Source organism: Chelonia mydas, chromosome 12, assembly GCF_015237465.2.
Source record: "Chelonia mydas isolate rCheMyd1 chromosome 12, rCheMyd1.pri.v2, whole genome shotgun sequence".
Lineage (NCBI taxonomy): Eukaryota > Metazoa > Chordata > Testudines > Cheloniidae > Chelonia > Chelonia mydas.
The window spans coordinates 15293914-15312661 of NC_051252.2; the positions used below are offsets into that span (position 1 = coordinate 15293914).

The 18748-nt window shown below is 39.4% G+C and overlaps 1 protein-coding gene across 12 annotated transcripts in view; it reads right to left on the reverse strand.

The window, feature by feature from the left end:
- CYLD (CYLD lysine 63 deubiquitinase) overlaps positions 1 to 11022 on the reverse strand; it is a 46773-nt gene extending 35751 nt beyond the window's left edge. Inside the window, exons 1-4 of one of the 12 annotated variants that reach the window (XM_043525971.1) lie at positions 10666 to 10834; positions 4698 to 4928; positions 1751 to 2410; positions 989 to 1291 (exon numbers count right to left, since the gene is read on the reverse strand). In XM_043525971.1, coding sequence (XP_043381906.1) covers positions 989 to 1291; positions 1751 to 2257 — 810 coding nt within the window. In that variant the 5' untranslated portion in view covers positions 2258 to 2410; positions 4698 to 4928; positions 10666 to 10834. Of the gene's footprint in view, positions 1 to 988; positions 1292 to 1750; positions 2411 to 4697; positions 4929 to 10126; positions 10302 to 10460 lie in introns of all 12 variants that reach the window. The other 11 variants (XM_043525974.1, XM_037877312.2, XM_037877313.2 and 8 more) reach the window with 11 other exon arrangements.
- Positions 11023 to 18748: the final 7726 nt, after the last annotated feature.

Here is an 18748-nt window from a genome sequence, read left to right on the forward strand (position 1 = left end):
TAAAAATGTGAAAATTATTGTTCTTGATTTAATACTGGTCATTAATATAGAAATGCCACAACTGATGCAATTCTTCATGCAATGGCACAATAGGTTTTTGCACCATGGAAGACTCTTATTCTTCTTTTATTAAGAGTTAAAATATTCCACTTACTTATAACATGTATGGGCTTAAAAAAATAAAAAAATCTTACAAGCAATATAAAAAAAAAGAAAAAAAAAAGATTACCTCTTCCAGTCCACCTCACAAATATTTCCTGTTTGCATGAATGTGCCATCTACTAAGCTCTCTTTCTGTACTAATAATTAGGTTAGCTAACAAGCACTGGAGCTGTTCAAACTGCTGCTGCTGCTGCAATCAGGAAAGGAAGCACAGGCCAAAACATTTTGCAGGTTCTATCAAAAGCATGGGTATTGTTTATTTTAAGTAAATTTTTCAGAAATTGCTAAGAATAAGTTAAACAAAATGAACATGACAACTAAATTTAGAGAAAAGATTTAGTATTTTATAGGTAGGTAAAGTATCGTTCTTCAAAACCTCAGTGTTCTTGCAAATACAGACCAAAATATATATATATATGCAGTTATGCAAACAAACTGGTTATAACAAAATAAAATCCAAAACAAAGAGGAAAAAGTAATTCAGTGTATTTCCCCTAAAGGCAAAATAAATGTAAAAATCATACTCACAAGCCAAACCATTAGTTCAATAATACCAAGCCTCATGTGATACCTAGCAAAGCAAGTAACGCAGTGGAGGCAACTTAATCAGACTATTCTGCCTAAAAACTTTTGAGTCAAATACTATATTATTACCTCATGCCAAAAATAGCTGCTGAATGCCATCTATATATGTCGGTGTTGATTTTCCACTTTCCTGTCATTAGCCTCCACCGAAGTAACTTGTAGATAGATACCTGTTTATCTTCTAATTGCATGTATTTTCACTAACACACACGCAAAAGTTATTAAAATCAGATTTTCTTACCATGTCCACTCCAACAACGTATCCTAAACTTTCGTTTCCTGGTAAGACATCACAGAATATAACTGTCCCATACTCTATACCTTCTCCTATCTTCAGAGAAACCCTGGAGTTGATCTCCAAAGGTGGAAGTTCTACCTGCATCGTGTCAACTGGAGCTGCATAATCACTCTCCAGTTCACTGTCATCATCTTCCACCAACTCTAGTTTGTCCAAGGCAACAAAAACTCCACAATCCTCATCGCATCTGAAAAACTGTTTTCCTTGGTACAGTCCATCAGTAAAGCCTTGACCACGACCTTCTTCCTGGATTTTGGAAAGAGAAACCAAAAACATTAAAAATACTAATATTTTTGTAGGGATTATAATTCATCATTTTGGAGACATTCCAGTAAACAATTAGGACCTGATTCAGCAAGGTATTTTAGCAGGTGAGTAACTAAAAGCACCTGAGCAGTCACATTGGCTTAAGTTCCAGGGCTATTCATATGCTTAAAAAAGGTTAGCTATGTGCTTAAATACTTTGCTGAATTGGAGCCTCATTTAATAAAAATAATAAAAACCACCCATAAGTTGTCCTTGTTGCTAGCTGACTTTAATGTGCTGGAAGTAACAAGGCTGAAAATAGATGCTTTGTATAATTCTGTATTCAATTTTAAGTAATTGCAGGGCATCCAGACCTTCTGGATGGATGCCATTTTTTACAAATTGAACTATGTGACAAATTTTGTTTGAGCTAATGTATCAAGCATGCAAAAAACTTACCAGTAGTTCTACTCCAAAAAATATCCCTGGTAATAATCTGTCTTGTGACAAGGGTCCCCGGAAGCGAACAACTCCAGGAAATTTATCATCTCCCGACCTCAGCTGTACTCTCACAGGTGAGCCAACATCTATGTGCAGGCCTTTACTTAATCGGCTTTTGCTTTTAAATAGGCTGTATCTTTCCTCACAGCTGGTAATAGCCAAAAGCAACTCAGCTAGTTTCTCATTTATTTCAACAACATCTTTCTCATCCACAAACAGAACTGGATACGGTTGTTCCAGAACCTTTAAACCAATCTGCATTTTCTTGCCTTTAGATGGAATATTTCTGCCGTGTCCCACAGAAGAACGATCTTGAATAAACTGGCTTATACTACCCCTGGGTACTTTCAAAAGCTTTTGATTTTGTTTGTCTAAAACACTGCATTCCTGGAGAAGCAAATAAAAGATACGCTCTTCCCAATAGGATGAACTGGCTTTTTCTTGACTCCATAAGCCTGAATTCATTGTGATTATAGCTTTATAACCAAGCAGTTATATTCAAGAAAGATGATCTGGTGACATAGTTGTACAGGAGTTACAAAGGAAAATTCCTAGAGGATCCAACATTTGTTTAACGATTCTGTGTCGTTGTTAAGGGCTAAATCCAGAACAGAAAGCCTAGGATAAACAAAAAAACCAAACATAATAACATTAAGTTTGAGAATCACAGTTAAAATTAAGCACAGTAAGAATTCATTTTAAAATGCAATCATCATTTTTCACATACAGTAAAACAAAGGTAGCTGGGTAACATTGAAGATAGCTTAAAACAGACATATTTTTGCAGAATATGCTTGTGACTACATTCTAGTTACCCTTCTCTAGTGTTTTGAATAAAGGAACTATAAAATTTAAATTCAATGAAATGCAACAACCACATATAAGTTAAAAGGAAAAGAGTCTTTAAATTTTAAGTGACCAGAAAAAGACCAAACCAAACATATATAGTGACCTTTTGAGAAGACTATCTCCACAACAAACGATCCTTTATGCATTTTAGTGACTGTCCATTTCTGATACAGCAAACGTATTTCTGTGTTATATTAGGTACACTACTGAACATGTATGAAACTTTTTCTGAACCTAACACCTTTAGAAATTGTAAAGTGTATTTATTGCTATGAAATGCTATGTCAAAGACATAAAGCTAAGTAGTATTTTCACGAAATGAACAAAACTAGAACTTGAAAAGTACAATTTGTGAAGGATACTATGACTAATACACGATTTTTTTAAATCAAAGCTAATGTTTATAAACTAGATCAATTTAGTATTCAACAGTGTATCACTTTTCTTAAAAAAATTATATTTAAAATATATCAGCCTCAACAACCTGTGGGATGGAATGAAACTGACTACAGAGAAAGGTTACAGAAACACACCTTACTTTTTATTGTACAGCCATGTTTTTGGGTTCTCAAGATCAACACCTGAGCAACAACTCTGAGGATCATGACGACTAATCAACAAGAGGATCATACTTTTCAGTAACAAATATCTAGAAAAGGCCATCCTGGTGCACTGTACTGCTGTTTAGTAATCCAGAAGGAAATATTGACCTTGGTAGGATCTCATTTCCAATGCCAGCAGAACAGAGGCAACTCTCTCAGCTACAGGGGTTGGAAGGGCAATAAGGGAGTAATTCATCCATTTATAGTGGCTGATTTAGACGGAAAGCAACCCTCTGAAAGAGGCCTATTTCTTGCTTATAGTTAGGGAAGCCTACTACAGTACAGCCTCCATATAGGAAGGGGTGCACTTGCTAGAAGAACTGTTTCTTTGCCACCTTATGCACACACAAAAATTTGCTGGGAAGAAGGAAATAAATTTAACCGGTCTTGAAGACACAAGGTTTAAGACTCAACTTCCTGTGATGTGCAAAAGTAGTAAGAGTAATGAAGAGAAGACTTACAGTGGAACAATGAAGACTTACAGCGGAAGGAAGGTCAGGTCTTCTCCAAGAAGCAAGAGAAAGCTGAAAGTTCAGTTAAGTTATTTGAGCTAGCTCGCTAATGAATAGTTAGTGAAATGTGAGAAACATTGAGAGATGTTTTATAATGGGATCTGCCATAAGACACCACATCAGACAGAACTCATTGCAATACTTATTTTTAAACAGACAATATCGGATTCCATCCATTCCATTTAAAAGCTATCCTTAAAATGTAGTAAATGTAACAAAACATTTAACTTTGTTGCTTATATTTTAACAAGTGCCAGAGAGAACAAGATTGAAAGAAGAGGTCATCTCTTTAAATGCTCTGGTAAACTGGAAGCCATAGGATGTATAAATTAAACTTTAATAAGTAATGTTCCAAAACACTTAACTGCAAATTATCTATCAGGAGATAAAGGAAAAATCATCAAGTGGTATAGTACAATTTGTAGAAAGCTCTTTTACTCTAAAATAATCATTGGAAATAGATCACAATTTATTTATATTCAGAAAGTAAAAGTTACCATAGACTAAATATATATTCTCCAGCTGAAATTTTTGATGTCTATAACTTTGCTGAATTTTGGTTAGTGGGTGACTATTTCACTGATGATTTACTAATCTACCCTCTAATTCTGGTGATTTTTTTTGGTTCACATCTTTTCTCCTATTGCATTCAGCCAGCCCCACTCCCCAATCTATTAATATTCCTGTCACTCAGTTTGTTCCCACATTTGGAATCTATCCAGAAGCCGCTGAAGTGGCTATAGCTTTTCATTTGTAATGAACACTCATGCTGATTTCGCCCTCCCCCCCCCCCCCAAAACAAAGGTACATTTTTCTCATGCTTCAGAACAAACCAAAAGTTATGCTATGACACAGCAGCAGAGGGTTAATGGAAACATCTAAAGTAACCAAACATTTTCTAATCACTAGGCTTTCACAGATTTCTGCACTGAAAAACAATACCTTCTTCTGATGCTCTTTTACAATAACACAGCCATTCAGCTCCTGAATACACTACTTGTTTCATCTTTATTAATGGGGCACATGAATATCAACGTCATTAACATTCTGTATCACTGCAGCAACTGGTAGCACCAATGCATTTAAAAGTCTGTTTGCATTTCCAGAATAAGTCACATAGTTGAGGTATAGTTTCACATCTCATTGAGCTGAAGTCTGGTAGAGGCTGTCAATCTGTTTTCAAATTAAACTAGAAATACACTATTCAATTTTTGTTTTGGAAATTAGCCAATGAGAAAATAGAATCAATAGTCTGTTTGCCGTTTTCCTTGCCAAACACCAGTAAACTTTATTGAAGCTGATCAAGAACTGACAGGATACACTAATAGCGTTTGCACACGTGGCACATTAGATCAAATACAAATCATTACCAGTAACCCCAGATATTAAAATCTGAAATTTGATGCATTCATAGTTACTTTCATAAACTTATTTCTATGCACTGATGCCACACAAACTTATTTGCAACGCAGAGAGTCAGAAGCCCCGTTCTTCATCATTCAGTCTTATGTCCTGATCCTGAAAAGACTAATGCACATGCTTAACTTTCCATACTGAGTGGTTGCACTGAAATCAATGAGCTACCCACATTGTGTAAAGTTAACCACAAACATCAATTGCTGCAGAATTGGGGATTTAACCATTTCAAATATCATCGGTCTAAAACTTAGACTTCACTTAAATATGAAAACACATGAAAACGAAGATGTGTAAACAGAAATGTTTAAAGCAGTCTGCACAAAAGTTTAGAAGGAAAGATGAAACTCTATTTAATTAGGGCTCCTTTGTAACTATTACATGAACTATAGCTTACTAACTGGGCCAGTTCTGCGATGTTGTAATCTGATTTGATCAAGAGCATTTAATTCATCTGGAAACGTGTAACAGTTTTAATTAGATTATATAATGGCATCCTTAATACAGTCTATGGTCAGTCACTCAGCATTTACATAAGCCTTACGAAGTTCTATTCACTATAGCAAGCAAATTTTTTTAAAATTATTAAATGGCAAAAAAATTAAATTAGCTCAAATACGTTTACCCACTGATTGCTTGTGACTATCCAGAACAGAGTTCAGCGAATCTCAAACTTCTGAAAACCAGGAAATACATAGTTAAGGTAAACACCCACTCAATCTTAATTCAGTCCCACTGTGGCTCTTGCCAGCTCCTGGGATTTGTCTGCATGCACTCCAGTTGCATTCAGCATTTTAGGTATATCAGTACTGAATGGTGGAGGCAGTACATGGGACAGGTTGGTAGATGTGTTTGTGATATGAGAAACATCACAGCTTTGGCTGTGATATGAGGAGACGTCAGTCTGAGTCTCTCAATGCCTGTGATCAAAGGAAAGGGGTGAATGGGTACTCTGAGGTTCCACTCTGCATCATTTCAATACAGCATTGTGTAGGTTATGTCAATAACAGGGCACTGGTGGTTTCTTGCTATGAGTAAGGCTAAGATTTTCTCATGGTTATTTTTAGTAAAAAGTCACAGACAGGTCACAGGCAGTAAACAAAAATTCACAGAAGCCCCTGATCTGTCCCTGACTTTTACTAAAAATAACTGACAAAATGGGGAGGGAGGAGCATTTAGCACCCACTGCTGCTGGGGCACCAGGGTCCCCCCACACTGCCCGCGGCAACTGAGAGCTGTGGGGGGAACCACAGCAGCTGGGGCTGAAGTGGAAAATGTCACCGAGATCTCTGGAAATCACAGATTCTGTGACTTCTGTGACCTCCATGACAAAAATCTTAGCCTTAGCTATGAGTAGGGCCCTACAAAATTCATGATCCATTTTGGTCAATTTCACAGTCCAGGGATTTTAAAAATTGCAAATTTCATGACTTCAGCTATTTAAATCTGAAATTTCATGGTGTAGTAATGGTAGGGGTTCTGACCCAAAAGAGTTGCCGGAGGGGAGGGGGTCGTTAGTTTCTTTGAGGGGGAGGGAGGATGTCGCAGTATTGCCACCCTTACTTCTGCGCTGCCTTTAGAGCTCGGTGGCCAGAGAGCAGCAGCTGTTGGCTGGGTGCCAAGCTCTGAAGACAGCCCCCCACTAGCGCCGAAGTAAGGATGGCATGGTATGGTATTGCCAGCCTTACTTCTGTGCTGCTGCTGGTGGGGGGCTGTCTTCAGAGTTGGGCACCTGGCCAACAACCGCCGCTCTCTGGCCACCCAGCTCTAAAGGCAGCGCGGAAGTAAGCGTGGCAATACCGTGATCCCCCCTTAAAATAACCTTGCGACCCCCTGCAACTCTCTTTTGGGTCAGAACCCCCAATTTGAGAAACATTGGTCTCCCCCATGAAATCTGTATTGTATAGGGTAAAAGCACACAAAAGGGCAGATTTCACCGGGGGCGGGATGACCACCATTATTTCACAGTCCATGATGCATTTTTCATGGCCACGAATTTGGTAGGGCCCTATCTATGAGTATTGTCAGTAGTGAGAGCAGTCTGCAGATTTAATGATAGGTAGGAGAAAACATAAGGTTTAGTTCATCTCCTGTGTGCAACGATGAAGGGTTTATAGATCTGTGAGAAGCGGTTGTTAAATTTTACAAGGGTGGTAATCTATCAGGGGAGTACGCTCACTGTTGTAAGTGTAGGACAGGTGCTGGTAGTGCCTCTGCATTGGAACGAAAAGGCAGATTTCAAGCATGTGTGTTTTGGGGCATCACTTGAGGAGGGCAGAGTTAAGCTTCAGCAGACATTTACCTTAACTTTCTATTTCCTGTATTTCTGTTTCCAAGAGCTTGAATTTTGCTGAACCTGACATTCTGAAAGGTCATGAGCTATCGCTGGGCAACTTTAACTCTGAGTTAAAGTTTTTGCCATTTAATTTCCTTCTGTTTTTTTCTCTGTTTGTTTTGTTTGTTTTTTTTTAAAGAAAGACAGACATGTTTGCTGGTAGGAGACTGTGGTCATTTAGACAGTTGTCGTTCTCACCCAGCTTTACAGCGGATGTACTACTGAAGTACCTAGCTTTTATATAGTGCTTTTCATCAGTAGAGCTGAAAGAACTTTACATTATTATCCCCATTTTGCAGCTCACATGGAAGAGCAAGGAGAGGGGCTCAGCAGACCAAGAGAAGCAAGGTTTCCCTGATCCCAGACCACACAGCACAGGTAGGACTCGCCTGGATCCCAGCACATACCTGGCAGGGTAGAATTTTGGGCTAATAGGCCCACCCAACCCTATACCTCCATCTCTCACTCCACCAATCCCTATTTCCTCCCTCTATTTGAGCCCCAACCCTCTCTTCCTTTCCTTACCACCCATTGCCATTTATCCCTCTCTCCATAACACCCCATCCTCCAATGTAGATTCAAACCTCTCCACCCCACTCCCCATCTACTCTTCCGCCCCATTCACCATCCCCTCAAAGCAAGCATTCACATGTATAATTTATTTTCTTTTCAAACAGTTGAAGTGTTCTCTGAATTACCTTCCATACTCAGATTCTCTCTCTCTCTCAAACCCGATGTACACCTTGAAGAGGAGGATTCACCCCTATGTTTACACAGCTCATTCTCAGATTTCTGACAAGGATCAGTGGGTTTCAAACTTACAAGCTGCTAGAATCTGTGAACTTTATGAAATACTGGATTTTTTCCAGGGGGTTGGGGCTGGATCTCAGGAATCCCTTACTCAAATTAACCCATATTAGCATCACAAACCCTATCCTACACTCACAGGGATTGTCTTGAAATTTGCATTGTCTCATGGAAGCATGCTGACACTCCACTAAAATTATGTGATGTTCTCAGCTGAAAGACCATACCTCCTGCATATGAATACAGCCTGAAACAATAACTCCACTGTGAACTGCTCCATTGATGTCAGTGGGTGTCTCATCCCCTTCCCCAGTGCTAGAGAGCCTATGATATTTGCATGTGTAATTTACTACATTACATAGCAATACGGTGATGAATATTAAGCCCTGCGTATAACAGAGTACTTAACAATACTGTCACAGTCCCGTATGACAAACCGAAGAACTTTTTCTATCCAGCTAGGTTCTTATCACAAAGATGGCCATGGTATATCTGAGCCTATCTTAGTACCAAAATGGGTTGAGGGGTAAGAGAGACAACATCTTTGGAACAGGAGTAAAGACCTGGATCAAGTGACTGAAACTTTGTAAGTGTGGCTAAGGGGGTGAACCTTTGCACATGTTTAAGCCTCTGTAGTTTAGCCCAGTCAGAAGTTCCCTAAATTCCTCCCCCACACCCCGTCACCCTTTGAGTCACTAGCATATACTGTTACATCTCACTGTGTAAAAGTTTTGTTCTGAAATTTGAGAACTTTGTTTCTGCCTTGTGATAGCATTACTTGGAGTAAGCAATGTGGTTTGTATCTCCTATCACGTTTCAGCATGAGTATACACAAATCTATTGCCTTGATTCAGATTATAGAACAAGTGGGGAAAACTGGATCAACTTGTTTCAAATTGTCTCTTGTAGATTCCTCAGTTTAAATATCATGTTTTGAATAACCCCATGTACAGAGCAAACAATCAAAATTGTCAAACAGTCTGAAAAATGTTTTTAAGTGGAAGAAGCTATAGTAGTTGAGTGGGCAAATGTAATAGCATCCAAGGGAGGCCAAAGCTGCATGTTTGCTATACTAAATGAAATAAAAATAAAAATCTGCATGTTAAAGAATGCATAGTTGCTAAGTGAAATCATGCATCTTAACACAGATCAATGAATTATTGGAATTTTTAAATGTATTTTTACTATTTGGATTTTACTATTTAACTTTTTTTTAAGCAATACTGTAAAATATGAAAAATATTTTTCAGTTTTAAAAAGCATGTTTTGGTAATATAATTTGTTTAAAAGAAAAAAGCACTACACTGTAGCTGTTTGGTATACTATGTACGTAGACTTGATTTGGGGATGACACTTCTGTGTCAGTATGTGCCAGTTGTCTCCAATTCAGAGGGGTTGTGCATGGTGTTCATATTTTGAGATGAAAGATGAAAACACTATTTTCAGTCAGATTTAATGTTCTTGCCTTACAAGTTAATATATACTTCCTTATACTTGTTAAAAAATTTTATTTTCTGAACAGCATAAAATATGCTTAAACATTTCCTTGCTTTCAAATGCTTATTTTAAAAAAAAACAACAAATTTTTATTTTTCATTAACCTAGACTTTCTCTTAAACTTTTGGGCACGTGTGTAAGTGAAGATACGGTTTAAACTTTTAAATAAATGGGATGACTGGTGATCAGATCATTACATTAAAGCTGTGAGCTGAACTGGCCAAAAAAATCAGTGCCCCCTGCACAGCCCTTATCTATTTCAGTGTGCCCCTGACAAAAGCCAGAGATCACTATGTTACTAAATCCTTAATCCTACCTACAGTCACGTCTGACAGTGCGAACCTCTCACCCAAGTGACTTCAGTGTTCTGCGTGAGTTCCCGGAGCCAGCTGCAGGATCGGGGCCTAACGCAGGTAGGCAGCACAGCCTACCTACCTGCCAGCTGCACGTTGGTGGAAAAGGCGAAACCAAACCCCTCGCTGTGCGAAGTCCTAGGAGAGGAAAGGTCACACACGCGCAGAACTGGAACCCACGTCTCGCTATGCGGCGCTCCAGCCAACGTCTAACCCCGCAGGCCCGCCGAGGCGACCCAACCTCCCCGTCCGGTACGCGCCCGGGACAAGGGGGGGGCGACGGCGCTCAGCACTTACCCTGTGCCGGCCCGCCGCTAGCCCGCCGAGCGCGGCCCCGGGGTGAGGCCCGTATTGTCGCCTCACGTACAGAGCGTTACGGTCCGCGGCCAGCAGCCCCCGCCGACTTCGAGGGACCGGGTCCGGGACCGGGACCAGCCCCACGCCCAGGGCAGCGGGAGGCAGCCCCGGCGCGCAGCGCGACCGCCCCGGACCCCTCACTCACCTCTTCATCCTCGGACCAGCGAGCCGCCTCGTTGCTGCTGCCCAGGCAGCCCCTCCTGACAGGGCCCGGAGCCGCCGGCGCGGGGACTTTCCCCGCCCGCTCACACCCCCGTGGGGCTCATCAGAGCGACGCAGCCCGTAACCCACCCACTCGGCGGCCCGGCCTGTAAAACTACCCTGCTATACAAACAGCACCGCCCCCTGCCATCTGCCGGAGCCAACTACAAGGCCCGGAGCCGGCCACTCTCCCTCCTATTGGGCCGACACTCACAGCCTGCCCCTACGCGGGGATTTCCACTCCATCATGCTTGGCAGAGCCGCAGATGAAGGCGGGAACAGACGTGTGGGAGGAGTCAAACCGATGGGATTGATTGGCTAAATCCTTTAATCCCGACCGGCCCGTAGATTGGCTACAGAGAGGGGGAGGAGGGAACATAAGAGGAGCAGAGGTTTGATTGGTTGAGCCATCAGACTCGCTGTCTAGCGATTGGTAGAGTTTAACCAGGTGGGCTGCAGGACAAGTTGATTGGCTGAATCTTTCAGCAACTGGCTTGCTATTGGCTGCAGTGGGGGAGCGAAGGCAGGGCTCAGGAGCGGGCAGTAGCCCTGTCCTAAGGGGGTAGTAGAGTGAGCAGTGGCAGTGGGGAGGGGCCCAGACCCATCAGTACTCCTCATGCAGTGAGCCCAGGCCGGGGGTCTGCCCTGACACCCACCCAGCAGCACTACCCTGCCCTGGGCCCTTGAGCTGCCCCTGTCCCTGGTGCATTCAGTTAGGCAAAATATATGGGCCCAAAGACTCCAAGGATTTAATGTGACCCTGTAACTGGCCCAGTTTTGAACATGGTTTGGCATACAGAGGACTCAGGCAGCTTAGTGCCATGGCAAACCTTTACATTTTGTATGAAAGATGGTGGGGTAGGGGAAGGGCAGTTAAAACATTTGAAATATAAAGTATCAAATAAGGCTTTCATTTTAACAGCCCTTGTTCCCTTTCCTTTTAGCTAGAGAGGTTTCTTTTTGTTTGTTTGAAGAAAGAACCTCCCATTCCCTTGTTGGACAGTTTCTTAGATGGTATTAAAGATGGTAAAACCATGGGCAGCATGTGAATGACTGGCTGGGGGAGGCTAGGCTCCAGCTCTGCCTCTTCCACCCAAGGCCCTGCCCCTTCTGCACCACCACCCCCTGGAGCCCAGAGCCACGGCTACTGGCCCCCCACCCTAGCCCTGGAAGGACGAGTGGCAAGGCTCCTGAAACAGGGCCACTGCACAGGGGGACTGGAGCTGCACGCAGAGGGGGAAGCAGGGGCCTGGGAGCGGAGCATGGTTGTGGCCACACTTGGCTGTTTGGGGAGGCATAGCTTCCCGCAGTCTATGGTACCTGCCGCCCATAGGTAAAACCCATCCTTTCAGGGGAAAGATTAGAAGTTAGTTGAGATGGGCTGAAGCTGCAGTTGTTGCTGTTGTTAAAGGCCAATTCCGTTTCCTAGAAGACAAAAACACATGAAACAGGAATGAAAAGTAAAGCAAGGATAGAAAATGCTGGATTCCCTTCCACAGTCTCTTCTTTTATGGACCCCAAAAGGGAGTGATGGGAAGCATAACCAATCCTCTTATTTCAGAGTAGGAGCCGTGTTAGTCTGTATCCACAAAAAGAACTGGAGTACTTGTGGCACCTTAGAGACTAACAAATTTATTAGAGCATAAGCTTTCGTGGGCTACAGCCCACTTCATCAGGTGCATAGAATGGAACATATAGTAAGAAGACATATATCTACACATACAGAGAAGGTAGAAGTTGCCATACAAACTGTAAGAGGCTAATTAATTAAGATGAGCTATTATCAGCAGGAGAAAAAAACTTCTGTAGTGATATCCACCACTTAGACCTAATTTCCAATACACCAATTTTGGTCCCACATTTTTCCTGTTTATCAGGCACAATCTCTGAATTTTATCAGTAGGGCTTTTTGTTTGTACTAATCAATCTATCACCCTTTTGCATCTTTTACCATCATTATTTATTGTTATAGGTTATTGTGGCACTTTGTGAACTGTCATTCATTTTTCACAGTTGAGCTTACAGTTTAGATAAATTTGTAGGCCCAATTATCACAACACCCCCTAGATGTGCACTGAGCCCATGTGTCCTTGGCAACAGCAACCTCTGCACTGGGCCCCTAAGACATGCAGTAACCCCATGTAAACCCACAAACCAGTACACAGAGCCGCTTAGCTCTACAAGGACCCCACATGCATCTGTACAAACTGCTAATAACCTGGGATGCCCCCATCAGATATCCAACAACCTGATGTACCATTGCATTCATGCCTAAACGAACATGACGCTCGCAAACTCACTCTCCTCTTAGACATGCATGACATAATGTGCCCCCAAGCACACCAGCCCCAGGCTTCTTAACATGATACCACCAGCACTGGCAACACTATGTGTTAAAAAATCATGAGATTGACTTAACAATAATGAGCTGTTTTGTTCTGGATTTTTTTTAAACACAACATAGTTTGGAGATATTTTATATTTCTGATTTCAGCACTTTTTTTAATGAAAACAAAGATTCTCACTAAATTATAGGAACCTGAGGATTGAAGAAAAACACCAAATATTGCAAGATCTGTGATAAAATTGCTACATCTTCACCTTAGACATGCAGTGAGCTATAGCTGTGCAGGTAACCTGCAGTGACCTGTCTTGTACAAGTACATACTCACCCTTTCGAGGTATAATGACCTGACATGTCTGTCCAAAACATGGTCCATTAGATATGGAATAGCCCATCATGCCTATATATTCACCCTCCCTCAGATGTGCATTTACTCAACATGCCCAGGTCCTCACAACCCACACTTTAGATGTGTAATGAACTTATGTGCAGTGCACATATGGCCCAATCAGTGATGCAGATACAATCACTAACTGTTAGATGTGCAAATACCCAGTTTGATTACCACGCTTCTTTAAATGTGAAAGCGTCCAATTCCACATAAAAAAAACAGTAAGTGCAAATTTAACATATTTTGGTATGGTTACCTGATATCCATGCATGATGCTGTATCAGACATTCACTTACCTCATTTGCACATTCACAGACAAGTTAGACTGCATTTATCCAAACTGGAGGCGGGGCACAATGTTCATTTACACTTTGATAGAAGAAGAAGGACGTTTATTTTTTTAGTTAACTAGACAATATGCTGCAATGCACAAAATGTCAGTTGCTACATCAGTTTTATGTAGTAGGAAAAAGCGAAGGGTGTATTGTTAAATCATTCATTATCCTTGTGAAGAATCCAATTAATATTGTATGCTAGATTACCTACAGTCAGCATAACTGGGGATTTAAGAGCCTGAATCGAAGATCATTTGAAAGACTCCTGTTGAATGAGTGAGCTTTGAATTGGGCCCTGACAAAATATTTTGGCAGGATAACACTTTAATAATACAGCATATGTGTGGTCAATACATTATTTGGCACCTGTACATTAGTTAAATAAATCCACTTGATATCTTGTAATTTTTTCTTCTGGTAAGTAAATTCACAGCCACTCTTGCATCAGTTAGCACATTTGCTACTTCAAAGACATACAGCACTTTTAAAAAGAAGTCTTGAGCAGAATTTTCAATGCTTTATAGCAAAAAGGTTTTCCAGTCAAAATTTTTCCATGTTAACAGTTAACTGCATGCTTTCAATGAACCACTAATGTTCCCTTTAGAAGTCAATGCCAGTCAGTTATTATAATAATACTATTATAAACCTATTTAAATTAATACAAATATGAAATTAAACTTTTCCGCAATCTATAGCATTGTCAGTCAGAACTCACAGGATAATTATTGTAAATAGTGCTTCATGGGATACTCAGTAGTGAAGACTTTATGGCACAGTTACTTACACACATCTTTGTGTGAACATTAAACTTCCTCTAATCTTAATATCCAGTTTAAAAATGCTTCAGACTCTTAGGAAAGTGAAAAGTAGTAGTACAAAATAAGATTACCATATACATGAATGTATTAAAATCCAAACTTAGCAGCTGTTTAACTGACCCTCTTTTTATTTATGTGTGTGTGTGTATATCTATATATAAGCAAATATTTTCTCTCATTCATTATTTATTTTGGGTTTCTGGACCATGGCATTTATTTTTAGGCAGATTTATGGTTCATCCTTTTAGGCATATAAGACTGTTTTTAACCGGTGACTTAAATAATTGTTTTCCTTTAAATCATATAAAACATTTGCTCTCTCTGAAGCTTGTGCTTCCAGCAGTGAGCTCCCAATAAGCAAAGAAAGCTGTAATTAAAGACTGTATCATAATGCACATGCAGAAGGAGTTCAAATTAAGATTTCACAGGCAACCTTAAATCTGGTATTTCCTAATTTTTCAGAGCTTGACTTTGCATCCTTAATGTTCTTTTAATGTGTTTTTTTAATGTAATTTAGCAATTGTTGCAACACAGCATTAATTTAAAAAATCCTTGGGGCTGTCCTAGTTTATGCTGAGTACTTACTGTTCTGGTCCTCACAGGTCTCCAGAACCCAGTAGATGCAAAATTAACACACAAGCAACAAAAAGCTCAGCTGCAGCCAGAATCACGGCTTGAGAACATAACTGTGGTAAAAGTTATGGACTGAAAAATGCCCACCTTTAGGTAAAATGGAGAGAGGGCACAAGTAAGGACCCTCGGTTATTGTGATGATGTGTGAGATGGACTAGATTCAGTCTGAATGTCAGAATCCAAGGTGAGTTAGGTTGACTGCTTGTAAGGAAAAATATGTTTTCCTTACAAATGGATAAAATCTGGTATGTAATTAGTGAGACACAATGAATATACAACCTCACCACAGTATCATTTTACACAGTCACTTTTTAGAGTAAAATTGCACTTTAAAGTCATATTTACTTTATCAAAAATAGACAGTGCTGAAAAAATAATAAGATTTGTGCAGTATGTTTCCTTCATTTTGCAAGCTAAAAGCACATAATAACACCAAGTTATACTCTGTTAATGCTCAAGATGGCTATCTATACAAAGCAACAGCATTTTCCTTCATTATTAGGGCTCCCTTTGTGTTGCTATAGAATGCATCAGTATGTCCATTATAAATCCTATTATCCCAAATTTCATGGGGTTTATAACTTGCCGATAAATACATTATACTGGGAATTTGGCATATAAATCTTAATCCGAGTATATCTTAATCACATTTGAAAATAAAATTGGATTGTTTGTTAAAGTTATAAGAATGAACCATCTAAAATATTAGGAGTAATTGCCTTTCCCATCTGTACTTCAGTAATTCAAAAACAAATTGAATATTTTGAAAATAAATTTGTAGTCCACCTACATTATGGACTGATCCTTTCAGGTATTTTGGGAAGGAAATGACTACATTATTTCATTTAGCAAATCTACTTTCTGTATATAGAATAGCCTCACTACTCAAGCTAAATTTAATGACTTCTATCACACAGATTTAAAGATCATGAATTTTAGCTGTACTTTTATGAAAAAATCACAGAAGGAACAAGGCGCCTGATTGTTATTTTACAGAACATTAAGGCCCCTTTATATCACTCTGGCAGTGTAAGTGGGCCTTAAAGTGAGTACATTATTAAATTAATCCCACTTTAAAGGCCCCACCTTTGTTTTAACATTGACACAAGAACACACTTTCCATCAAGGTGTGTAAATAAATTTCATGAATCACATTCTTGATAAAACGAAGCAGACTACACTGTTTCTTTTACAATATTAACTGAGGCAAAACAAATCTCAGTTTCAAATTAAACAATATTATACATTTAAACATTATACAAGTTAATATGAAGTCATTTTTTGTGCTGTACTGGCATTGTAGTTTGACACACACTTGTCACAATTTCATCAATGTACAGCAGCTGAACTTTTCTGTTTCGTCAGATACCCTGCTGCATTAAAAAAAAACAAAAAGGCAGATTTCTGGGGGAAACATGTAAAGTGACAGTACCACACTATTTAGATATCAGTAATGTAATTTAAAAAGGGCTTCAGATAAATGTGTTGGGCATTTCTGCCTCATCTTGATTTTTCTGTCACTCAGTGTCTAATGAATCATGATGTTGATAAACAAGGATTAGTTACACAGTTTGAGCCATAAAAGAAAAAACACAATGGACACTCAAGTCATGTTTGCTAAGAAAGGGAACGGAGTACTGTTTGGTAATACAAATATCACAGCCATGAATTGACTGAGACATGGACATGGCTCCAGTAAACAGGATAATTAGCATGTCAGGATCCTCAAAATATTAGCACAATGTTAACTTGCTATGCTCATTACAGGAAGATAACATTTTCAGAAAACTAGTGTCTTCACAAAATGTACAAGCTGCTTGTCTGAGACTTGTCTGAGACAAGCTGGCACCCACTACACTGTGTATTCTATATTTAAATATTTTTATCAATTTGAATCTGAATGGACAAATGTAGTCAGATGGCCAAATAAGATTTTTGTTCTTACTATCCCCAGTGAACAATAGCAGAATATGGAACAGATTTTTTTTTTAACAGTGAGGGCAATTTTCCATTGAAACAACTTACTAAGGGTTGGGATGGATTCTCCATCACTGGAAAGTTTAAATCAAGACTAGATTTTTTCTCAAAGATATGCCTTAATTCAAACAGGATTAGTTCAGGGAAGCCCTGTGGCCTGTGTTACACTAGAGGTCAGACTACATGACCACAGTGGGGCTTTGGGCCTTATAATCTATGAATAACATGATCTCTGATGTGCACATGCTTGAATACAGCAGTCAACATAGCAGCTGATACCCCCAAGCCTCCCTCACTGGAACTGTCAGGTTTTTCTCCCTAAAATGAATAGCACATTCCTTCCAGCAAGCTGAACTGCGCGATACAGTCTTGACATCTCCTAGGGACGCTATTTTTATGTGCTGAAGTCATATGGACATAGGACTAGAAACATACCATTTGTCCAATAATACAATATAACATCACAATTATTTCTATAGCCCTAAGTACACCTGTATCATCTTTTAGTAGTGTGCACTAATCTGTATATGCCAGACAAATGAAGTGAATGGAAGTATTTTATACAAAATGCATGATGAATGAGCCACTGCATGTGGATCCAGGCATCAATCACTACTAACTTTCCATAATTTTTAAGTAGTCAGCTAAATTAACCTTTTAGAAAATCTTTTCTTCCGTCAGAATGTGTGCTACCACTATTAAAATTGCACTATTGTTCTGCATGTGAAAAATCAAAACCAATGTTTCACCAGAACACTCAATGTACCACTCAATACAGGTTGCAAGAATTATATTTTCTTTACAATAAGAAAAGGGTTCCCCCTGCCCCCACACGCTCCTGGTACTCCCAAACAGCTAAAGTTGCTTAAACTTTAAAAAAAATTCACATTTATACAGAGAACCTGTATAATCTATTTTTGTGCTCTTAAATCCATTTTTCATGCTTCATTTGATTATTTAAATGAAATTGGGGATATAAAGAGACATATTATTACATATTTATTCTGTTGATATTCAGAGTTTCATTGATATGCCAATTTTATTGTTGTTAATTTTATGAGATTGCTAATTATCATTTTGACAGGTTTTAGTAATCAAGTCAAAGTTTGAAAAATTATTTTTAGAGTCAATGAACAATGCTGGTAATAACAATGTGCTTATATTTCTGCAGGGTATTATATTTGGAGTTCCTTCTCTTGAAATAACTGAGCACATAGGTCTTAAAATGCTGAGATTCTTTGCCACTTTCCTTTAGCAAGACCAAAGAGTATTCAGACCCTTGAGAACCATAAAATAATATGGCTACACATAAACTGGCAGATTTAAAATTTTAAATTCTCATATAGCTGTATATTATCATCATGAGTGAAAAAATCCTGTCTCCATTGAAGTCAAGGATTTCACCCATGGTTGTCTGTTCACAATGTAAGCAAATACATACCCATCTAACTTTAAAAGAGTTAGACTTGTGACAGAAACCAAGACAATCCAAGTTAAAGTTGGCATTATCTGTAACTTGCAGTGTTGTT